Source organism: Watersipora subatra, chromosome 9 (assembly GCF_963576615.1).
Source record: "Watersipora subatra chromosome 9, tzWatSuba1.1, whole genome shotgun sequence".
NCBI classification, from domain to species: Eukaryota; Metazoa; Bryozoa; class Gymnolaemata; order Cheilostomatida; family Watersiporidae; genus Watersipora; species Watersipora subatra.
Window position 1 is genome coordinate 30,460,134 of NC_088716.1, and position 26,505 is coordinate 30,486,638.

The following is a 26,505-nucleotide window of genomic DNA, read 5'->3' on the forward strand; positions in this document are numbered from 1 at the left end:
GCCGCATGGCTCAAATCATCAGAAAAAAGTAGCGGCTAATCGTCCGAAAAGTACGGTAGTTTGTATTTGTGAACCGCAGGTAGAAATGTGTAGGCGAGATCATTAATGCAATTTGATCGCTTGCTGCAGTTTGTCTCCTGGACTATCAATGACGTCAAGGACCCTGCCACAGTGACTGATGTTGTACCAATATTAGAATTCAAGTATTTATAGCATGCGGTGCCGCAGTGGCCATGGCCCTGGGTTGTTATTGCTTTTGGTTGGTAATAAAATTCATCACCACAATAATTATTATTCAATTTTATGACTTTCCCTACCAGACTGTCATCCTCATCAGTTGCAAATTCAATGACCAAACTAATATCATCATCTTCTTCATTTGTCTAGGCTTTTCCAAAAAAACCTGATTATCTTAATTTGTTTTGCCAAGCTGCTCAGTCGGTGTACTAGCTATAATGAGTTTAGCAAAAATTGCCCAATGAGCCAACCACACACGAAAATTGCCTGCATTTCTAATATGACGATTTTATTGTGAATATCAATGAAGAAAGCCATTTAATTTCGCGTTTTCGCTCGTTCGTTATGATAGTTTAGTTTCGCTCATGACATTTTCGCGAGAGGCTGTTGCCGCGAAAACGCGGAAGTTAGATGCCGCGAATACATAAGTGTCCTAGGGTATAAGATCTCTTCTTTAGACAATCATCAGGACGAAGTTTTTATATAGGTCATATTAAATTTTATCGCTCGTAGTAAAACCAGTTGTCTGTGATGTCGAAGATTTTCGTTGTTAGGGAGATTACTCCTTACTAGTTAGTTATGCGGGTCGACTACTAGTAAATTCTAGTAGCTACATGCATCGACATATTTATGTTACATTAATCATCAGACATGAAGACAGGTTATGGTTGGAGCTAACAGGCATTAGCAGAGTTATTCTGTAGAGGAAGATAGGAGAATGGAGGTAAATTTATCTTCAACTGTGAGTATCGTATACATAATTATATTCTAAATTAATGGTAATAATTTCAGTACTCACGAATACATCTACTAATAAGTACAATTATAACTTTTTGCTATCACAAATCATCGTTTCATAACTTTTTAATCGTTTCACAACTTTTTATCCTTTCACCTAGCTATAACATTTTCTTTGGCATTTTTAGCTAGTAAACTAGATTCATGCTTAGAATTTATGTTCCGTGTGTCAAAAGTGAGAAAAATCGATTGATCGATGCTGATCTTTAACTCTCAGAAACAAAGCTTCGAATTGTTGGCTGGGTATATTTATGCTTTTGTTAAACATTTATTCGTTTGGAAATTTTCACTCGCAATCTATCTAACTCTCAAATTGAAAGCTTTCAGTAGATACGCGTTAGAACGACATATATATGAATGACATTTATTTCATTTGTTAAAGGGAGTCCTTACCTTCAAAATAGACGTAAGTATAACATAAACTTTGAATTCACCTTAAATAAGTTTAGCTTACTAAACAAACACATTTAAAGCTAAGTTTCAGCATGTATTGTTAACTATTTTACTGAATTTCAACTTTTTATCACTACAATTTTATCACTTGATCAGTTTCCATCTTCACTTTTCCTATAACTTTTAGCGGACTTGTTTAAAACTTTCAACCTAATTCTGCAAGATGTTGGCCCGAATGATGCCGTTTTTATCTAATTCTGCAAGAAATATATATATATCTACATATATACAGTCAAAAATGGACAACTCAAACTTCACGGAACCGAGCGAGAGTGTTGGAGTTATCAGAGCACTGTTACAAGTGCATGTATTTATCAGTAGATACGTGAACATATACAGACTATATATAAATCAAAAGCATAGATTGCTTGTTGCAAGTTAAAAGGCTTCTCATATAAACTTAAACAATTTTATCAGAAAGTATAGACATTTTTCTATTACTTGAGATTTGTTTGTTGTTTTAAGTGATGTGACTGTCAGGACGTTTTCAGATTAAAATTGGCAAAACTTGATCGCTGTTAAAATATCTTATATCTTATCTTAATATCTCAGATATCTTTTTCTTCTGAGCGTTTTAAGCAAGAATAATTTTGCTGATTTTACTTTTTAAGTTTATCCGAAGGCTTTCAGGCTGTCCCTTTGCTTTCGAGAGGCCATCGCAAAGCCGAAGTCTGGTAAAATTGGAACTTTTCTGAACCTGTAGAACAGTCGTTAACAAAAATATTTTCCTGATGATGGGAATAACGACGTCTAAAAACTACTAAAAGTTGATGTTTATCTCTATGGCTCAGAATAAATGTCGTATGGAGGGGTATAGAAACCCACAGCAATTATCTAATGCAAACATCCCTTGGTAAAAAACATAAAAAAAATTTTATAAGTGCTGTACATATTAAAAAATAGTAACAAAATAATATGTTAACCTTAGTAACTATAGTTACCTACAGTAACATTCGTGTATTTAGTGATTATGATCTGCAATAATACGTAACATTACAATGTACTATGTACAGTATGTACCATGGGGAGTTCTCACCTTCAAGGCAAACGCATAACATAAACCTTGAATTTAACTTGAAAGAATTTAGCTTACTAAACACACATTTAAAGCTTAGTTTTAGTATGTATTTTACTAAACTTTAATTTTGTCATCGTCTAAAATTTCATCCCCTTTCTGTTTCCGGTTTCGTTTTCACTGTAACTCGTAACAAAAAACAGAGAGCGAGAATGACATCAAGTTTCTGTATTTTTATCCGTTTTTAAGACGGATTACAACTGGTTATATATATTTCAGAAGTACTAGGTTATTGTAGGTGCTATACTTGTGCACATGACAGTAGATAATAATGAGGTAGGAGACAGTCATGAATCGTCAGGATATTATCTATCTAGGTTTGAGTCTTCATAAACTTCGTTTGTAACCATGAAAATCTCACATTTCCTGTTTGGTGTTTTTCTTCACCCGATCAGGTCATAACTTATCTCATCTGAACTATAAGACAATAAAATACCATAGCACAACAATTTGTGAGCCGTTTCAAAAACTTGGCTGCCAAGGATGACTCCGCCATCAGGTGATTCACGAGACAGACATGTGAGCCCAGATTACTCTAGTGTTATGGCCTGATCTATTCACACGAATCTCACATCCGTCTGACAGCCTCTAGCTGTTGAAAGCAAGGAACAATCTTAAATAAACAACTGCCTGCCCTCTTTGTGACACTCATTTCAAATGTTGTCAGCGCGTGCAGCTGCTGTCGATCTAATTTATGAACTCGGTAAACGATACTTGTGAACAAGAGCAGTAAAATCTGACCTGTTGCTGTTTAAAACTACGGACATGGAGCCACATTGGTAGATTTTGAAAACTTTTAAGCACATCTGACTGCTGCATATACCTAAATACTTTAACATACAAGCAATAACTCGTTTTCTTTTAAATCATTTTGGGAAATATTAAAATTTAAAAGATAAACATGATACATTGATTGCTATAATCTGTATATTTCTCAAAGCATGTGTGTATGTGTGTCCCTCCAACTATAGCTATCAAAATCTTGGAATAAAGAATAGGTTCCGACGAAGATTTGATCTCAGACCCTACCATTCATGAGTCCAACGCAGTACCCTTTATTAGGCCAACGAGATTGAGTTGCTTTCTAGTTTATAGCCGATGTAAGTCATTATATGAGAGCAAATACTAGGGATGGCATTTGTTGTTTAAAAAGGTGTTATCGACTATCATTGGAGTTGTCCTACCGATAGCGATAGTATCGAATTATCAATGAGCAGACAGAGTTCACCGATAGTTATCGAGTGACTTGGCAGCTGGTAAAACTATCCTATTATCGTGCCTGAAAAGATCGAGGATTGTGGGAAGGGATAGGAAAAGGTGTTCGAGTTATCAGAGGGTTAAGTTATCAGAGCACTGTCACAAGTCCATGTATTTACTAGTAGATAAATGTACATATACAAACTATATATACATTGTAAATCAAACGCATAGATGGCTTGTTGCCAATTAAAAGGCTTCTAGTGTAAAGTTTAAAAAAAATTCATCAGAAAGTATAGACTTTTCTATCACTTGAGATTGGTTTGTTGTTTTTGGTGATGTGATTGCCAGGACGTTTTCAGATTAAAATTGGCAAAACTTGATCGCTGTTGAAATGCTCTGAAGAGAAGACATCGTTTTCTTTTGAGCGTTTTAACCAAGATCAAGTTTGCCGATTTTTCTTAAAATTTATTCGAAGGTTAGCTCACTTTTCCTTGCTTTCAGAGGGCCATCGCTAAGCGAATGTTTGACAAAATTTGATTTTTGTAAACCTTTAGAAAAGTCATTAATGAAAATATTTTGCCGATGATGGTAATAATGACATCTATGAACTACTAAAAGTTGAGGTTTATCTCTATGGCTTGGAATAAAGTGATATTCTAAAGTGATAACAACCATCGCAGTAGCCGTTGGCAAAAAACTGTTCGAGTTAATGATGTTAAGTTTGAGTTATCTAAAGAAATTTGTCGTTGCGTGGAAACGAACCAAACAAATCCATTCGAGTTAACAATGTGTTCGAGCTATCTGAGGCGAGTTATGTTGTTCGCCTGTATATATGTATATATATATATACTAGCCAAATTACCGGCGTTGCATGGGCATTAAAAACAGCTGATAAACGGTGGTGGGTTATGTAGTTGCCTGCCACTAGTCTTTAGCCTGGCACATTGCCAATGGCTAATTTGTGCAAACTAGTATCCGTATTGCTAAACTTACTAATAAAAGCAGTGAGAGCAAGCTCAAAATGATGATGTGCCATAACGCAGAGCGGTATGCATATTTTCACCACATAGCAGCATATATTGCCCAACGAATTCAGAAATCTCCCCTAGCTCAATGGTGTAGCATATGGTTAGGGGAAAGGGAGGTTTTGAGATCAAATCTGCGATACGGAGTCTTCATTCCAAGATTTTGATAGCTATAGCTGGACACGCGGAATGACAGACTTTGAGTTATGTATGTTTTATGTAAGTTTAAACTGAGAAGCTTGGTTGGGTCATCTCAGAGAAAGCATAGTTTTAAGCAGCGTAGTTTTCTAAACTGTTTGAATTTTAATAAAAGACCCTGTAGAAAGAAACATTAGGTCAAAGGTCACTACAATTCCATAGAGCTCACCGAGTTCGCTGCTTGTTGTGCCATGGTCAGGACAGAAAAGTCTTTCTCTATTTGTGTGGCACGAGGCACAGTAGTATACACCACATGTTTCTTCATCGCATTCTATCACTTCGTCATCTTCATCAGTTGCATCATCCGACATTCCTTCCTTTCCTGGTTTGTCTCGAGGGCGTCGATATGTCCGGGTAGGAATCTTAACTGTGGTGAAATAAGCTAAACAATTGACTGGTTTGTTAAATGAAGGCAACAGGAAGTCTCAGGAAGAACAGCGTATAAACCCTCTTTGGATGCTGATCAGCTAGGTTTATTAACAATGTTACAATGAAATGGGTTTATTGTCTGTTGCATTTAGAATTATGTCTGCAATATAATATACAATGTTAGAACCAGCAAGAAACAAGAGGTGCTACCAGACTATCTTGTGAGCCAAATAAGTTCACATTCAGATGATCATCCACTCAAGCCTACAGACACTAGTACAGGTCAAAATACAAATAACACGCAGCATTAATAATAACGGATATGGGTGTGCACAGGTAAAGGTCATGTTGAATAGTGAACTGAATAAGAAATATTTGAACGCTAAATAGCAGTTATAATAATTATTATTACACATTATTATAAAACAAATAATGAATATAATAACAGCTAGAACAACTGCTTAAGAGGCAATAAAAACAGTCTAAGAACGGCAGTTTATAAACTGTGAGGACATAATCTTCCCATTTTCTTTCTGTCTCTTCTTCATTTAGAGATACAGTATTCTAATATGGACCTCTTGGGTGATACAAAGACAGGCTTAAAATGTTTGACTAAGAATTGTTCATGAGAAAAGAGAGAGCTATTGTTAATATTATAAAACAAACCCTAAATATAATAGCACTTAGAACAACTTATAAACTTTGCTGCTGCGATTTAGTGTCACTTTCGGTATTAATAATGATGAGCTTCAAACATATTCCTACAAATAATTTATAGTTTGTTGTCACAGCGATCTAATGTTAGAGCAGCAGGGTTACTATAATAACTTAGAATTATTACCATTGTGTACATCATTTCTATTTTAGCCTATTATAGTCTATATCAAATAAATCAAAATATCAAAAATCACATAAAAACTGAAAAATGAAGCATGCTTTATGCAGGATTGAACTAACTGGAAACTTCTCCAATGCCAGAAATGTATGTGAAACTGAAATGAGTCATGACAAAAAGCTAAACCACCAACCGGCATCACGCAGGAGGCAGGCCTGGCACAACTTCCTTTCATTCTCAATCTTCTTCATGAAGACTGAGCTCGGCCGTGACAGCACAAAGTCAGCTGCTGACTCAGACCAAGATTCATCATACAGCCACTGAAATGTATCTAATTTAGCTGCAACATTGCATGAATTTGACATTTCATAGACTAACAATTCATAGACACATTCAACAAGATCCAACCTCTTTGGATGGCACACTGAAAACTCAGAGCAAAGTTGATAAAAAACTTGGGCATTTGGAATATGAGTGAGAGATGCCCCAAGAACTTGGACAGATGAAGTATAAATGAGAGATGCCCCAACAACTTGGAGAGTTGGAATATAAATGAGAGATGCCCCAAGAGCTTGTACAAATAGAGTATGGATCAGAGATGCCCCAAGAACTTGTACAAATAGAGTATGGATCAGAGATGCCTCAAGAACTTGTACAAATAGAGTATGGATCAGAGATGCCTCAAGAACTTGTACAAATAGAGTATGGATCAGAGATGCCTCAAGAACTTGTACAAATAGAGTATGGATCAGAGATGCCTCAAGAACTTGTACAAATAGAGTATGGATCAGAGATGCCTCAAGAACTTGTACAAATAGAGTATGGATCAGAGATGCCCCAAGAACTTGTACAAATAGAGTATGGATCAGAGATGCCCCAAGAACTTGTACAAATAGAGTATGGATCAGAGATGCCCCAAGAACTTGTACAAATAGAGTATGAATCAGAGATGCCTCAAGAACTTGTACAAATAGAGTATGGATCAGAGATGCGTACCAATAGATCAGCAGTCCATTCACTGAGACCGTATTCAAAGTTGTATGGATCAAAATTCCGTCTCGCTGTTTTTGGAAAACGGTCTTTTAGTTCAGCAGAGAACTCATGGTGCATCTCTTGTTCATTGTCTTGCTCAAGAGAAATGCATTTCTTGGCTACAGCTGCCGAGAAAAAAAAATACATAAATTGTGATAGTCATGTTCTTGTAATACTGACAGTCCCAATCTTCTTAGATCAATTACATCTACATAATGTAATTTGATTAGCAATTTAGTCATTAAAAAGTTTTGATAAGCTCTGCAACTGATATATATATATATATATATATATATATATATATATATATATATATATATATATATATAAATATACTAGCTGTGCTACCCAGCGTTGCCCGGGTAATAAAAAAGTCTTTGGTCAGAAAATTGATTTGTATTTAACATAAAACAACATTTGCCATTCTAACTTTCAAACTACATATCATGAGAGAAGTGTTTTGTGTAATTGAAATAAATTAAAAAAGAAAATAAAAACAACTGTAAAGGTTTTCAAACTTTGTCAAGCAACTGCATCTTTCAAACTTCATATCATGAAGAAAATGTTTTGTGAGGGACAACTTCATTAAAAATTAATAAAACAATTGTAAATGTTTTCAAACCACTGTAAATGTTTTCAAACAGCTGTAAATTTAAAATTTCATAACTTTCAGCAGCATATATAATTTAATAACGTACAGTGAAACCTTGGTTCGAAAACCGAGTTGTTGGAGATCCGAAACAATTTTTTCCCTTAGAATGAAGGTAAGTAAATTTCAATCCATTCCAAGGCGAGAAATGAACTTCAGTAAAGTATTTGACACCATAAACTGTACTGTATACTGCATACTATAAATAAAAACGGGTAGATATAGATCGTGTTTAATTTTAAAGAAAGGTTTCTATTTATGATGATGAGAAGAGAAAACAAAAGTAAACATTTCATATGTTTGCTCTAAAAACATCAAAAACATACAATGACAAAAATTGCAGAAATTGATAATGAAACAGCAAAAAAATTCACCAGATCAGGTACATCAAAAATCGTAGGAAAAGGAAAATATAAACAGCAATGCATGTTTATTTCACACCTTTGAAGGAGAATCCTCCTCTAAATCAATTTAGGGTAATTCGACTAGAGGGGTTATCTCTCTAGCAAATCTATTCGGTAAATCTCCTCGTCCCAGATGGTTCCTCCCTTTTTGTAAAGAGTTTATGAAGCGTAAGCTTCTGCGTTTGTTAACAAATGTTTGCATGCGGTTTCCGGAGCTGTTCTAATTTCAATGCGCATGCTCTCAAATATATGTTCGAGACCTGAGACGAAGAAATCTCAAAATCTTTGGTTGATAACCGAGTTGGTCGAGAACTGAAGCGTCCAAGAGCCGAGGTTCCACTGTATATAATCAGTACACAATGTTAAGTTCGAAATAAATTACTGTCGATATCGTGAGCCCGAATAAATTAGTTCTATTGAAAAAAGACGAATAAGCATCGCGTTGCGTATACAGTGAAACATGGATAACTCGCCCTCGGATATAGCGAACACATGGTTAACTCGACTGGATTTGCTTGGTCCGTTCCCACGCAATGATAAATGGCTCTATATAACTCGAACTCAACACTGTTAATTCAAACTGTTTTTTGCCCAACGGCTACCGAAACGGTTGCTATCGCTTTATAAAATCACTTTATTCCAAGCCATAGAGGTAAACCTCAACTTTTCGTAATTCATAAGCGTCGTTATTACCTCCATCGGCAAAATATTTTTGTCAACGACTTTTCTAAAGGTTTGGTGAAATTTGATTTATACTGCTATACGATGAATAGCACGGGTTAGCCGGGTCACGCGCGCAAGGATTTTCGCCACGCACATAACAAAAACAGCATGTCGTTTTTGTTTTGTAATTGCGTGGCGAAAATTCTTCCGACGTTGATTCCGTGTTGAATCAACATCGGAATGTTGAAAACATCTTAAAAATTGTTGTAATTAAACGTATACGTTGTCTTAGCTAAAAAAACTATTCATCGTTTGACCTAAACACAGAATACGTGTGTAAATTCAATAAGTATCCATTGAAAAAGCGTGAGTGATATACAATGTACCGTAAAAACTCGTAAAACTTTCAATTGAACTGCCTCGGAGTGTTGCTCTTAACGAATCCCAGGTAAAGTAAGCATAAACTTTGCATAAACTTCAAGAAAAATCGGCAAAATTGATCGTGGGTAAAACGCTCAAAAGAAAAAGATGTCTTTTCTTTTGAGCATTTCAACAACGATCAAGTTTTGCCAATGTCAATCTAAAAAACGTCCTGGCAATAACATCACCTCAAACAACAAACCAATCTCAAGTGATAGAAAAATCTCTATACTTTTTGATAAAAACGTTTTAAACTTTACATTAGAAGCATTTAATTTGAAACAAGCCATTTGTGCTTTTGATTTATATTATAGTTTGTATATGTACATGTATCTACTAATAAATAAGTAAATACATGGACTTGTGACAGTGCTCTGATAACTTGAACGCTCTGATAATTCGAACACTTTTGCTCGGTCCCTTGAAGTTTGAGTTATCCGAGTTTCACTGTATTCCCAAAATATTTCTTAACAGAAGCATAGTAAATCATAGACCAAAGGGTCCATTAAATGAAAACATATCTGATCTCTATGGTGTTCTAGCTCAGTGGTAGAGCGTCTGGTTTAGAAACTTGTCGATGCATTCGTCACGAGTTCGAATCCATCAGAATGCGTAATTAAAATATCAAGATTTTAAGATCTATAGTCGGAATGCAGACAGATTACAGACGAAATACTTTGAGAGATATATAGATATATCGATTATATCGATATATATATACTTACTGCTGTGAAACAACTAAGTTCCATCACAGACTATATATAATGTATATAGTCTGTGAGGCAACTTACCGTAAAACCTATAATTGAACGCCATGATGCTCTATTTTTCAACCCTTCCTCGATAGTGACGGGCAATTAGCGGCAGCGTTCAGATAGAGGCTGGGCGGGTTATTTTTCAACTGGCTCGTCAGAATTTTCGGAAGATAAATTTAGCCCTTCTACGGGGGAAGCGAATGTCACCTATATTTTGCCCTCTTTTTTCGGTGAACCGACATTAAACATTTTGAATGCAATAAATTCGCTAACATACCTCTAACCTGTCAAAAATCTTAATAAATGTACATCAAGAAACTGAGAAATATCTCTACCAGTTGATATCTATTGCTTGCAATTGACCTGCGATGATATTATAGCCTGTGTCCTTCTTTGCAATTTGTTGGCATTTCAATTTTTATTTCATTCTAAAGTTGAAGACATATTTTTATTTTATATCTATGTTTAACATTGTCGAATAAAAGCTCATTGCACTCACTGATGTGCTTGCTACAGTTTGCAATCAAAACTAGCTTTTTATGTGCAATAGAAGTGGAGTTATGAGCATCGATCCATTGGCTACCGGCTTTGTGTTATCGATAGTTGTTACGCTTGCCTGGTATATCACTGATTTTGCTAGGCAATTGTCTGGTAATGGGCAGGTGTTCTTAACCTGTAGCCACATATGTAGGGCCCCCGAAAACAGATTCAAAACTAGATATAACCATCACAAATCGACATTCAAGGACATATCTAAACGCCACTCTACCGAGCTAAGCAGCTACATATGGGACCTTAAAGAAAGCAGCACCGAATACCACATAACCTGGAAAATTTATCCCATGCGAAGCATTACTCTTAAAACAGCGGAAATTGCAAGTTATGTACTTTGGAAAAATATTTCATCATTTACAGACTTGAGAAGGCAACTCTAAACAAACGAAGTAAACTAATATCTATGTGTAGACATTCTAAGAAACATCTTTTACAAAATAGCGTTACATAATAGACCCAATCCATCTAGCTTTTAATACCTGAGCTTCTATTTTAGTTTACCAGCTAATGCAGAATTTCATGTACAGTCCTCACTAAGCATTTTATCTTATGAGTATTATATTACACACACCTGTTGTGTAATATAAAACTTTTAGTAATTTTTATGTTGAGTCAAATTTTAATAAAGTTCTTACCAAATTTATAGTAAGCTCTACTTTAGTATCGAGCACCTTATGCTGACTTTTAGCCAATACTTTATTATACCTATTTCTCAAAGTATGTCGTATGTCTATCGATCTGTGGATCTGTCATTCTGGCTATAGCTATTAAAATCCTTTAATAAAGAATCTGTACGGAAGAAGATTTGATCTCAGACTCTCCCATCCACCAGTCCGACACCGTACTATTAAGGCCACAGAGATTGTTCAGTGGCTGATATATGTTGCTATATGAGAGCAAATACCCAACGATTTTGCTCTCATTAGTAAGTGCACAAAAATTTTCCATTGGCAGTATGCCAGGCTAATAACAAATGGCAGGCAACACTCATTACTTCTCATTGTTTATAAGCTGATTTTTAATACCCGGGCAATGCCAGGCATCAAGCTAGCAATGGCAAATGTTGTTATATGTTAAATACAAATAAATTTTCTATCCAAAGAAATTGTTATTACCAAGGCAACGCCGGGTAATACAGCTAGTATATATACATTACGGTGAAAAGACATTTTTTTATTTGTTGATATTGTTTTAATTCGGTACCTACAATACCTATTTAGTTGTTATGATGGGCAATAAAATGTAACACTGCTCTGTGCACTATTGTAGGAAGTTTTTTCCTTTGAGACACAGTTGTTGTGAATAGTGGCTGTCTGAGAGAGATTTGAGAGCAATGCGATCGATACACTAAACTTTTGTAACCTTATGTAAAAACTTTGGATTTAACTTCAGTAAATTTAGCTTACTAAACACACACTTGGAGCAAAAGTTTTAACCTTTGACTAAACTTACTTCAATTTTATCGACGTATTCTTTTTATTATTTGTGACCGGTTGAGCGATTTTTGCCTCGAGTTCACTATAACTTTAGCCTGTTAAAAACTTTTTTCAAACTGATTCAAGAAGAAAGACCAAGCGATGCTGTTCTTGAAAATGGCCTCTCACATACCTGGCCTCTCACATACCTGGCCATATAGTGTAGCGGTGATTGAAAACGGCTCATATGCTCGTATCTCTAAGATTACTCATATTTGAGGGAAGAAACTTGCCAAAAAGTCAGCTCGTATCTTGAGTTTCTTGCAGGTCGGGGCACTCGTACGTAGAGATTTGACTAGATTAAAATTGCTTACTTTTTAACTAGATTATTTAAAAGGTAGTTCATTCAAACTTTTCAAGCCTGAAAGCAGAGCATGCTTGGGTAGTTTTTCAACAGATGACTTCTGAAAATAGCTAATTTTTACAAACAATTTATTAAATTTTCAATTTTGTGTAGAGAAAGAATTTCTTGCTAGCAGACTCCACAATTGGTGTAATCCTAAAATTGCTGCTCGACAATTAATCCAGGACAGATAAATACGACGCAGACTTTTTCGGTAGTTGTAGAATCTGATTCAATCTTATGCTGTCATCTGCCATGGTAAGTAACCAAAGCGAGTCGCATGACGACTAAATAGGGAAAATGTATCAGAATGGCGGCCAACAGAAGTGATTTTGCATTAAATCACAATTCTTACGCCTATGACTTGCCAACAAAATGACCCCGTTTTGTCCCGAAACTGATTCTGTGTTCAACTAACATGGAATTCCTCGCTGAAAAATGAAATATCATGACCACATTGTTATGAATAGATGTGATTATAAAAAACTGTCAGTTAACCTTCAACTAGACCAGCACCAACCAATCACCACAGTGCGAGAGTAGCCTGCCCTAACAAGTATGATAAACTACAGCAATCAAAGTGTCTTACACAGGTACTGCATGAGTATATCACGTGAACGGGGGTTATTCCATTTCACTTCAGAATTCACACAGAACTCGATCTCTTCAGCCAAATTTACATAATCCTCAACATGTTGGTAGAAAAGCTGAGGAGCTGACTCTATCGGCAGCACTTTCAGCAGCACTTCCAAAATATCTAAAAAATTCAACTTCTAACTTAATCAGCATTAAAATATATTTTAAAAACTAGATTTTAAACCTAAACAAACACCGTTAATGGCAAGACATATGCAGTCAGCAGTTACCTGTATATTGCTGCGCTCTGTCTAAACTGACAGACTGCGGGTAATGTGTTCAACAAGGATAGCTGTCGAAGAGATTGAGAGAACAGCACTTAACATATTAAAAGACTGGCTATCAACAGCTCTGTCTGGGCAAAGACAGAAGATGCTAATGTTACAAAAGTAGTCTAAACCCAGGAAACATAATAATGAGGCAATGAAAATATATTCAACCTTTAAGGCAGCGAATAACACAAGCCGATTGAAATCAAGAAATAATTACAGAAGACAGCTATGAGCAAAACAGCGATGATAAATAAATAGTTTGCAATGAGAAACCGTAACTGGAGAGATACAGTTCGAGTAGTTATAGTAAATATTAAACACCGTAGATAACTTACAGACTCCAAAAGAGAACCAGTCATGCATCCTTCGGTAGATGCTATCCTCTTCAGAGCTCCATGGCTCTGGGTGGTGGAAGTACTTTCTAGGCTGAAAGTAATTATACAGACATTTGACAACTGACAGATTACAACAAATATGAGAGATGAGATGTTACTTTGAGGTACATGTAAGCTATAGATTAGAGTTGAGATGTTACTTTGAGGTACATGTATGCTATAGATTATAGTTGAGATGTTACTTTGAGGTACATGTATCCTATAGATTAGAGTTGAAATATTACTTTGAGGTACATGCATGCTATAGATTAGAGATGAGATGTTACTTTGAGGTATATGTATGCTATAGATTAGAGTTGAGATGGTACTTTGAGGTACATGTATGCTATATATTAGAGTTGAGATGTTACTTTGAGGTACATGTATGCTATAGATTAGAGTTGAGATGTTACTTTGAAGTACATGTATGCTATAGATTAGAGTTGAGATGATACTTTGAGGTACATGCATGCTATAGATTAGAGTTGAGATGATACTTTGAGGTATATGTATCCTATAGATTAGAGTTGAGAAGCTACTTTGAGGTTCATGTATGCTATAGATTAGAGTTGAGATGTTACTTTGAAGTACATGTATGCTATAGATGAGAGTTAAGATGTTACTTTGAGGTATATGTATGCCATAGATTAGAGTTGAGATGATACTTTGAGGTACATGTATGATATAGATTATAGTTGAGATGTTACTTTGAGGTACATGTATGCCATAAATTAGAGATGAGATGTTACTTTGAGGTACATGCATGCTATATATTAGAGTTGAGATGTTACTTTAAGGTACATGTATGCTATAGATTAGAGATGAGATGTTACTTTGAGGTACATGTATGCTATAGATTAGAGATGAGATGTTACTTTGAGGTACATGTATGCTACATATTAGAGTTGAGATGTTACTTTGAGGTACATGTATGCTATAGATTAGAGTTGAGATGTTACTTTAAGGTACATGTATGCTATAGATTAGAGTTGAGATGTTACTTTGAGGTACATGTATGCTATAGATTAGAGATGAGATGTTACTTTGAGGTACATGTATGCTACATATTAGAGTTGAGATGTTACTTTGAGGTACATGTATGCTATAGATTAGAGATGAGATGTTACTTTGAGGTACATGTATGCTATAGATTAAAGTTGAAATATTACTTTGAGGTACATGTATGCTATAGATTAGAGATGAGATGTTACTTTGAGGTACATGTATGCTATAGATTAGAGTTGAGATGTTACTTTGAGGTACATGTATGCTATAGATTATAGTTGAGATGTTACTTTGAGGTACATGTATCCTATAGATTAGAGTTGAAATATTACTTTGAGGTACATGCATGCTATATATTAGAGTTGAGATGTTACTTTTAGGTACATGTATGCTGTAGATTAAAGTTGAGATGTTACTTTGAAGTACATGTATGCTATAGATTAGAGTTGAGATGTTACTTTGAGGTACATGTATGCCATAGATTAAAGTTGAGATGATACTTTGAGGTACATGCATGCTATAGATTATAGATGAGATGTTACTTTGAGGTACATGTATGCCATAGATTAGAGTTGAGATGATACTTTGAGGTATATGTATCCTATAGATTAGAGTTGAGAAGCTACTTTGAGGTTCATGTATGCTATAGATTAGAGTTGAGATGTTACTTTGAGGTACATGTATGCTATAGATTAGAGTTGAAATATTACTTTGAGGTACATGTAAGCTATAGATTAGAGTTGAGATGGTACTTTGAGGTACATGTATGCTATATATTAAAGTTGAGATGTTACTTTGAGGTACATGTATGCTATGGATGAGAGTTGAGATGTTACTTTGAGGTACATGTATGCTATAGATTAGAGTTGAAATATTACTTTGAGGTACATGTAAGCTATAGATTAGAGTTGATATGTTACTTTGAGGTACAAGTATGCTATAGATTAGAGTTAAGATCATATTTTGAGGTACATGTATGCTATAGATTAGAGTTGAGATGTTACTTTGAGGTACATGTATGCTATAAATTAGAGATGAGATGTTACTTTGAGGTACATGCATGTTATATATTAGAGTTGAGATGTTACTTTAAGGTACATGTATGCTATATATTAAAGTTGAGATGTTACTTTGAGGTACATGTATGCTATAGATTAGAGTTGAGATGTTACTTTGAGGTACATGTATGCTATAGATTAGAGATGAGATGTTACTTTTAGGTACATGTATGCTATAAATTAGAGTTGAGATGTTACTTTGAGGTATATGTATGCTATATATTAGAGTTGAGATGTTACTTTGAAGAACATGTATGCTATAGATTAGAGATGAGATGTTACTTTGAGGTACATGCATGCTATATATTAGAGTTGAGATGTTACTTTAAGGTACATGTATGCTATAGATTAGAGTTGAGATGTTAATTTGAGGTACATGTATGCTATAGATTAGAGATGAGATGTTACTTTGAGGTACATGTATGCTATAGATTAGAGATGAGATGTTACTTTGAGGTACATGTATGCTATAGATTAGAGTTGAGATGTTACTTTGAGGTACATGTATGCTATAGATTAGAGATGAGATGTTACTTTGAGATACATGTATGCTACATATTAGAGTTGAGATGTTACTTTGAGGTACATGTATGCTATAGATTAGAGTTTAAATATTACTTTGAGGTACATGTAAGCTATAGATTAGAGTTGAGATGTTACTTTGAGGTACATGTATGCTATAGATTAGAGTTGAGATCATACTTTGAGGTACATGTATGCTATAGATTAGAGTTGAGATGTTACTTTGAGGTACATGTATGCTATAAATTAGAGATGAGATGTTACTTTGAGGTACATGCATGCTATATATTAGAGTTGAGATGTTACTTTAAGGTACATGTATGCTATAGATTAGAGTTGAGATGTTACTTTGAGGTACATGTATGCTATAGATTAGAGATGAGATGTTACTTTGAGGTACATGTATGCTACATATTAGAGTTGAGATGTTACTTTGAGGTACATGTATGCTATAGATTAGAGTTGAGATGTTACTTTAAGGTACATGTATGCTATAGATTAGAGTTGAGATGTTACTTTGAGGTATATGTATGCTATATATTAGAGTTGAGATGTTACTTTGAAGAACATGTATGCTATAGATTAGAGATGAGATGTTACTTTGAGGTACATGCATGCTATAGATTAGAGTTGAGATGTTGCTTTGAGGTACATGTATGCTATAGATTAGAGTTGAGATGTTACTTTGAGGTACATGTATGCTATAGATTAGAGTTGAGATGTTACTTTGAGGTACATGTATGCTATAGATTAGAGATGAGATGTTACTTTGAGGTACATGTATGCTATAGATTAGAGATGAGATGTTACTTTGAGGTACATGTATGCTATAGATTAGAGTTGAGATGTTACTTTGAGGTACATGTATGCTATAGATTAGAGTTGAGATGTTACTTTGAGGTACATGTATGCTATAGATTAGAGTTGAGATGTTACTTTGAGGTACATGTATGCTATAGATTAGAGATGAGATGTTACTTTGAGGTACATGTATGCTATAGATTAGAGTTGAGATGTTACTTTGAGGTACATGTATGCTATAGATTAGAGATGAGATGTTACTTTGAGATACATGTATGCTACATATTAGAGTTGAGATGTTACTTTGAGGTACATGTATGCTATAGATTAGAGTTTAAATATTACTTTGAGGTACATGTAAGCTATAGATTAGAGTTGAGATGTTACTTTGAGGTACATGTATGCTATAGATTAGAGTTGAGATCATACTTTGAGGTACATGTATGCTATAGATTAGAGTTGAGATGTTACTTTGAGGTACATGTATGCTATAAATTAGAGATGAGATGTTACTTTGAGGTACATGCATGCTATATATTAGAGTTGAGATGTTACTTTAAGGTACATGTATGCTATAGATTAGAGTTGAGATGTTACTTTGAGGTACATGTATGCTATAGATTAGAGATGAGATGTTACTTTGAGGTACATGTATGCTACATATTAGAGTTGAGATGTTACTTTGAGGTACATGTATGCTATAGATTAGAGTTGAGATGTTACTTTAAGGTACATGTATGCTATAGATTAGAGTTGAGATGTTACTTTGAGGTACATGTATGCTATAGATTAGAGATGAGATGTTACTTTGAGGTACATGTATGCTACATATTAGAGTTGAGATGTTACTTTGAGGTACATGTATGCTATAGATTAGAGATGAGATGTTACTTTGAGGTACATGTATGCTATAGATTAAAGTTGAAATATTACTTTGAGGTACATGTATGCTATAGATTAGAGATGAGATGTTACTTTGAGGTACATGTATGCTATAGATTATAGTTGAGATGTTACTTTGAGGTACATGTATCCTATAGATTAGAGTTGAAATATTACTTTGAGGTACATGCATGCTATATATTAGAGTTGAGATGTAACTTTGAGGTACATGTATGCTATAGATTACAATTGAAATATTACTTTGAGGAGCATGTATGCTATAGATTAGAGTTGAGATGTTACTTTGAGGTACATGCATGCTATAGATTAGAATTGAAATATTACTTTGAGGAACATGTATGCTATAGATTAGAATTGAAATATTACTTTGAGGAACATGTATGCTATAGATTAGAGTTGAGATGTTACTTTGAGGTACATGTATGCTATAGATGAGAGTTGATATGTTACTTTGAGGTACATGTATGCTATAGATTAGAGTTGAGATGTTACTTTGAGGTTCATGTATGCTATAGATTAGAATTGAAATATTACTTTGAGGAACATGTATGCTATAGATTAGAGTTGAGATGTTACTTTGAGGTACATGCATGCTATAGATTAGAATTGAAATATTACTTTGAGGAACATGTATGCTATAGATTAGAGTTGAGATGTTACTTTGAGGTACATGTATGCCATAGATGAGAGTTGATATGTTACTTTGAGGTACATGTATGCTATAGATTAGAGTTGAGATGTTACTTTGAGGTACATGCATGCTATAGATTAGAGATGAGATGATACTTTGAGGTACATGCATGCTATAGATTAGAGTTGAGATGTTACTTTGAGGTACATGTATGCTATAGATGAGAGTTGATATGTTACTTTGAGGTACATGCATGCTATAGATTAGAGTTGAGATGTTACTTTGAGGTACATGCATGCTATAGATTAGAGATGAGTTGATACTTTGAGGTACATGCATGCTATAGATTAGAGATGAGATGTTACTTTGAGGTACATGTATGCTATAGATGAGAGTTGATATGTTACTTTGAGGTACATGTATGCTATAGATGAGAGTTGAGATGTTACTTTGAGGTACATGCATGCTATAGATTAGAGTTGAGATGTTGCTTTGAGGTACATGCATGCTATAGATTAGAGATGAGTTGATACTTTGAGGTACATGCATGCTATAGATTAGAGATGAGATGTTACTTTGAGGTACATGTATGCTATAGATGAGAGTTGATATGTTACTTTGAGGTACATGTATGCTATAGATTAGAGATGAAATGTTACTTTGAGGTACATGTATGCTATAGATTAGAAGTGACATCTCATTTTGATGTAGACTAGGAATGATATGAATGCTTACAAGATGGTCAAGTAATAAACGAAGAAGCAAAAGACAAGACACATACAAAGGAGAAATTTCCAATAGAATGTGATACATTCATCTCCTCTTCGTGTGAGGCACGAGTGAACTTAGATAGCTTGAGCATAGCATCCCCATAGATAGCTTGACCTCCAGAAGCCTGACTCTCACACAAGTATATTTTCTTGATAGAGAGGTCTCGGTGGTAGTACATTGTCCTAAAGTAGTCATCAAATAATCACCTGTATGATGTACTTTATAAGTAGCCACAAACTTCACGGGTGTAACAGACACAGTTAATATTATATTATATATATTGTAAGGGATGCCAGCTGATCGAAATCTTGGCAGGACACTCGGTAGCCCGGCCAGCCTCAGCTCGAGCTTAGCCTCGCCGGCTGAGAGATACGGCTCAGCGTGGATGGGCTGAGAATAGAAGCATTTGACCGGGATGAGAGAGTGACCAGCTGAGCACCAGCCTGTGCTAGAGAGACCCGACGTCTTCCGGAGAGACAAGGGCGGAGCTACCAGTATAACAAGAAGCTGTCAGGACAGAAGAGAGCAGGGCAGGGAGTTGTGTGTACATGTTGCATACTCAACACTATATTAGCCTATTATATTGACACAAATATAATTGATACTACTCCAACAAGTGGCTGGTAAAGTGATCTGGTGATCCTTTACAATATTATATATATTATCACCTGACAAGAGCAGATATATATCTACTTGAAAATAATGGTTGTGATTGACTAACATCTAAATACTCTATGCATTTAATATTATAAATAAATCTATATACAGTAGACGCTCCTATAACATATACCTTCTATAACTTACATGTATATCTCCTATAACTTAAATACCAGATAACATAAAGAAATTTATGTGAAGTTTTTGGTTCCTACTGTGTAAAAAATTCTATTCCATGTAAAGTAAGGCGAGTTTTCAAATTCAATTTAAATTGTAATCTATTTCGCCGCACTAGCAAGAAAAAAAACGATGTGCATATATCGTTATATCTATTATATATACAACTTCCTTGACATTCTACTTCATCGTGATAGATCATCAGACACTGATACTACTAGATTGTATCTCGATAGGAAAGATGGCGGTAGGGGACTCAAAAGTGTACAGCAGACAGTGAAAGAGGAGGAGCAAAGCATCAAAGCATATGCAGCCTCCATGGCCACTTCAGATAAGTTGCTAGCTGAATTTCAATCGGCTGCTCTTACAATGGACCTACGCCCTGATGATGAGGAAATTGACTGGCACACGAAACCTTTTCATGGTGCTTACCACCGACCAATGTGTAAGGTTGGCGACCTTCACCAGACATATATGTGGCTGAACAAAGGAAACTTAACGGCCAATACAGAGTCGCTAATCATGGCAGCCCAGGAGCAAGTGCTCCCAACCAAGCAACTCCAAACAAAAATCCATCACACTAGAGACGATCCTAGATGCAGACTGTGCAAAGATGCACCTGAGACCATCCAACACATCATCAGTGGATGCATGCAGCTAGCAGGAAACGAATACACTGAGCGGCATAATCATGTCGCGGGTGTTGTGTATAGAAGTCTATGTGACGAGTATGGCCTTAACAAACCACAACACTGGTGGGAAGCTCCTGGTAAGGTCAATGAAAATGACCGCGCTAAAATCCTCTGGGACTTCTACATCCGGACTGACAAGCATGTCCGAGCAAACCAACCAGATATAGTGGTGGTGGACAAGGAGAACAAGAGGGCTACTATAATAGATATAGCAGTACCCAATGACTACAATATAGCCAGCAAAGAAAAAGAAAAGATAGAGAAATATCTCCCTTTTGGAGAAGAAGTTGAAAAATACTGGGATGTAAGAACAACTGTAATCCCAGTAGTCATTGGGGCACTGGGCGCAATAACACCGGCGCATAAAATGTTGCTTGCCCAAATACCAACAGCAATCAACTCAGGTGAGTTGCAGAAAAGTGCGCTATTGGGAATGGCTAAGATCTTGAGGCGAGTGCTTAAACTCCCAGGTTTCTGGTAGGAGACCCGAGTTAGAGCAGAAATTACCACCTATAAGGGGTATCCAGGATGAGGAAACAATTTTATATATATATATATATAGGTGCGGCACCATTAGCCTATGTGCAATGCTCATCACTTTTGTGATTTGAGCACTCTGGTGTCAGCACATTGACTTTCTTAAAGTCTGTGAGGCAACCTAGTTGTTTCATGGCAGGAAGTCAACTCTCATTGGTAATGGGATTTGTGTCCCTTGCCTAAGCTCTGAGCTGCACTGATGAGGCTTCAATAGCCGAAACAGTACTGTCTGTAGCATGAGTATATATATATATATTTATAGCTATATATACATGTATATCTATATATATATATCTATATATAACAATATATCTGTCTGTCTATCTATCTATATAGAAAGTTTATTCCAGAATATTGTTTGTGAATTGGATAGGCATGGATGATTAGCAGACTAATCTGGACACTCAACTCACAAAACCAGTTCAAATATTCTTTATAAAAAAAGAATAACGTCCTAGCACCATATATAATATCAATTTTGAATTTGAAATCTGCTATGACAGGACTAACCAACATAACCAAGATATGTACATGAAACAAGTACCTTCTGTTAGGTACAGGTGTGTGGAGAGCATCCAGTGATAAGGCTACTGGAGGAAAACACCGCCGCAGCACTTCCATTAACCTCTGCTCTGTTTTAGCAATCGGAGTCATTTCGACCCTCAAACCTGGCAGTACTTCTGTCAGGGGTGTCAATCGAGGGTACATTATGTACCTAAAGAATGCAGGCTAGAATGAGAGATCAACATCGAAATAACAAGATTACACGAGTAACAATCTCAGGTTTAAAAAGAATATTCCCATAACCAACAGTTGTAAGCAGAGAAGACATTTCTTAATGTAATTGATGTAGAGGCTAGGCTTTTTATAGCTCTAGGAAAGACAAACTCAACCTCTATTATAAGTAGCAAAGCAAAAAGTACTTGTATTAGATAGGAAGACAGACATGTATATAGAGTACTTGTATTAGATAGGAAGACAGACACGTTTGTAGAGTACTTGTATTAGATAGGAAAACAGACATGTATGTAGAGTACTTGTATTAGATAGGAGACAGACATGTATGTAGAGTACTTGTATTAGATAGGAAGACAGACATGTATGTAGAGTACTTGTATTAGATAGGAAGACAGACATGTATGTAGAGTACTTGTATTAGATAGGAAGACAGACATGTATGTAGAGTACTTGTATTAGATAGGAAGACAGACATGTATATAAAGTACTTGTATTAGATAGGAAGACAGACATGTATGTAGAGTACTTGTATTAGATAGGAAGACAGACATGTATGTAGAGTACTTGTATTAGATAGGAAGACAGACATGTATATAAAGTACTTGTATTAGAGAGGAAGACAGACATGTATGTAGAGTACTTGTATTAGATAGGAAGACAGACATGTATATAGAGTACTTGTATTAGAGAGGAAGACAGACATGTATGTAGAGTACTTGTATTAGATAGGAAGACAGACATGTATGCAGAGTACTTGTATTAGATAGGAAGACAGACATGTATGTAGAGTACTTGTGTTAGATAGGAAGACAGACATGTATATAGAGTACTTGTATTAGATAGGAAGACAGACACGTTTGTAGAGTACTTGTATTAGATAGGAAAACAGACATGTATGTAGAGTACTTGTATTAGATAGGAAGACAGACATGTATATAGAGTACTTGCATTAGATAGGAAGACAGACATGTATGTAGAGTACTTGTATTAGATAGGAAGACAGACATGTATGTAGAGTACTTGTATTAGATAGGAAGACAGACATGTATGTAGAGTACTTGTATTAGATAGGAAGACAGACATGTATGTAGAGTACTTGTATTAGATAGGAAGACAGACATGTATGTAGAGTACTTGTGTTTTGGCTCCGATCACCTCAAGTCAGGAGTATCTCTCTAAGTAAACATGATAAACCAAACTCAAGTACTACACAGCCATCTTATGGCAGGTCATGAGATACAATCATCTCTGTATGCCACAGTTGTACGCATGAGCGATAAATGTTCAGTGAAAGGCTGATAACAACATACACCCGCTGAATATATTAAACTCACGCGTGTCTAAACAAGGGTTCTACCTCTAACCAGGGTAGTACAAATCGGTTCCCAAAAGAAACTGGGATAAGTTAGCAAGCATGCACTGCATACCGTGCTAAAAGTGAGTTACAATGGCAGAGAAATTACTAACAGTGATAAAAGTGAAGAAATGTCAATACAAAAGATTCGTTGACAAGTAACGAATGAATTCCTTTATATATACAAATTAGGCAAAACATTTGACCGCGGTAGATACATTCATAACAAGTCAAGTTTTGGTGCGATAGAAAACTATTATTTTACTTCAACACTTTACTTTTCTTATAAATGCAGTGTAGCCGGCAAAAGATTGGAAAGCTTTTAGATAATGAGCATGTGATTTGTGTTGGTTTATATACCTCGTATTCCTGTTATCCTCGTTATTCCACAATTCAAGGCTATGAATTTATCAGGAAGTGATAGGATTAAATTACCAGCGCATATACTAGTGCACACATGTGACATGTTCTAGGATAGAATTTGAAATTTCTGCTGTTTGATTGTTTTATGATTGCTATGCCAAAATCATGAAAATATTTTTTTAATCTAGAAAATTGGATTTACATATAAAAATAGACGAGAGGGAGAAGCTCAGGCATGTCGGAGCAACTGTCAGAGCATGTCGGAGCAGTTGTCAGAGCATGCCAGAGCAACTGTCAGAGCATGTCAGAACAACTGTAGTTCTGACAGTCATTGGGGCAATAACACTTGCACATCAAACACGCTTGATGCGCAAGTAAAAATAAAAATCTGGTAAATTGTGATTTAAATATAAAAATAGAGAATTGAAAAGTCCCAGGTCCCACTCCCAGGTGTTTGGGTAAGGATGAATTTGAGTAAACATTACCACCCACTCGGGTAAACCAGATTGAGGAAGCAATTATTTTGTTGATATACAAACAGATGGTAAGAGAAGAGAGAAACAGAGCTGCATGAAAGTCAGTGATCAAGTCTAAACCATAAGACAGACATGGTCGACACGAGTGACATTGTCGCAATGATCGACTACAAGAGAGTGATATATAAAATCATGATTTAATTAAATATAATCTATAATTTAATTTTTAGAAAGATAAAATGTGTTGAATGTGTAAAAACCATTTTTGAAATGTATAGAAGCTATAATTTAGTGATTACTTATTTGAAAAAGATGATACCTTTTGCAGATTTAGCATAAAGCTGATTCTGGGGCAAAGGAGAGGTGAGGGACTCATATGATTAAGAACACAAATGTTACCCATATAATACACTAGTTACAGTAGACTCACATCCCCTCTATTTGACATGACACGTGGATGACAAAAATGTGAAGCAATGATGGAACGCCTCATGTGACCAAAGGAAACCGATGTTCAATATAAACTATGTATATGATGCAACACAAGACAAGGAAGTAAATAGACTTGTGATTATCATACATGGATGAACACGATTGTTTCCTTGATAATAAAACCGTAACACCGATACCATTGATAAGTTGCCGTTTGAGTCAGCATTCAGTAAGTGACAGTTAACAAGAATTAGTAGAGCTGGTCAGCCTACTAGTTGATTTATCAACATCTCTGCTCTCGACACGGTAAGAAAAACACTCAATTAAACGCATTTAAGACGAATCAACAGCCAGATGGATTGACCAACATCCATCAATCTACTTTGACATGCCTGCGCTCAAGAAAAGATAAAACAATATTTCTTAAGTCATATTAGCAGAGAATGAGCATGATGATATAAAAGACAATATTGAATATGAATGGATGCAAATTGAATAAGGAAATGATACCAGATATAACAAATAAAATGAATGGCCTTCGGTCTTGTTTAGCTTTACCAACATTCGATATAGGAATAGAGCCAACCCTTTTGACTCCCCATCTTCTCACTTGAGTTTTCAACAAGCTCTGTCCAGTTGTTAAATTTGCTATGAGTAGACTGCGAGTTTAGACAATATTGTCCTTAAAACTCTTACAGACATGATAGTGCTTTCATATTTCTGGAGTCAGTCAGTGAGAATCGGTCAGCGAGAGTCAGTCGGTGAAAGTCGGTACGAGTCGGTCAATGAGAGTCGGTCGGTGAGAGTCAGTCAGTAAGAATGAGTCAGTCGGTGAAAGTCAGTCGGTGAGAGTCAGTCGTAGATTACTCTGCACCTGTGTGTACAATATTTCAGCCACATTGATCAATCTGTAATGTTAAAGCTATTTTCTTGCACAATCATGTAAATATTTCAGCTCTTCCACAAGTTATGTTCTCATCAAGATCGCTATTTCAACAGAATCTAATTTCTGTCAACCTGTCAATTGTTGTCAGTCGGTTCATGGCTACGGTATATTATTATTATTGATTTTCTAATCTTTAGGCTTGTGTAGAGACTTGTGTCCACGACACAACCGAGTTTGTGTCGTGGACAGTAACATATTTATTAACAGCAGATATAATAAACTTAGAATCAAAAACAATGTGTAAATAAAACGTTATGTTGAGTAACAATGCAACCAGAATTATGTTGCTAGTAAGACTATGAATATTACGCCATTTTTAATAAGTTCGAAAAATGCATCGAACAACGGAAATTTTGCCAATCGTATGAGTAGTCTGTCGGCTATGTAATCGCTATGACGATAAATCTCATCGACCAGTGCTACTGTAAGCTTAGTTAGCCAAACAATAAATTGGTCTATGAGGAAATAACTCCTGATTTTGCGCAATTTGTGTGTCCAACCAATCTTACTAAGCGCGTAGACTCTGCCGCTATCATACTTTCTTGAACACATGTGAGTTATAGTTGGTGTGACGGCTGCAGACATTTCTATGATACTCTGCAACTATGAAAAACCGCTGCATATGATGAGAGAACTATCTACAGATTTATAAGCGTAGAATTCAAAGGATGGTC

General features: G+C 35.6%; 1 protein-coding gene across 1 annotated transcript in view; it reads right to left on the reverse strand.

Annotated features, from left to right (window-relative positions):
• The window catches only part of LOC137403916 (uncharacterized), a 44,758-nt gene that overhangs the window by 14,491 nt on the left and 3,762 nt on the right, over positions 1-26,505 (reverse strand). Inside the window, exons 4-10 of the mRNA XM_068090024.1 lie at positions 22,067-22,237; positions 19,470-19,641; positions 13,730-13,820; positions 13,076-13,243; positions 7,187-7,347; positions 6,384-6,510; positions 5,156-5,353 (exon numbers count right to left, since the gene is read on the reverse strand). Coding sequence (XP_067946125.1) covers positions 5,156-5,353; positions 6,384-6,510; positions 7,187-7,347; positions 13,076-13,243; positions 13,730-13,820; positions 19,470-19,641; positions 22,067-22,237 — 1,088 coding nt within the window. The remainder of the gene's footprint in view (positions 1-5,155; positions 5,354-6,383; positions 6,511-7,186; positions 7,348-13,075; positions 13,244-13,729; positions 13,821-19,469; positions 19,642-22,066; positions 22,238-26,505) is intronic.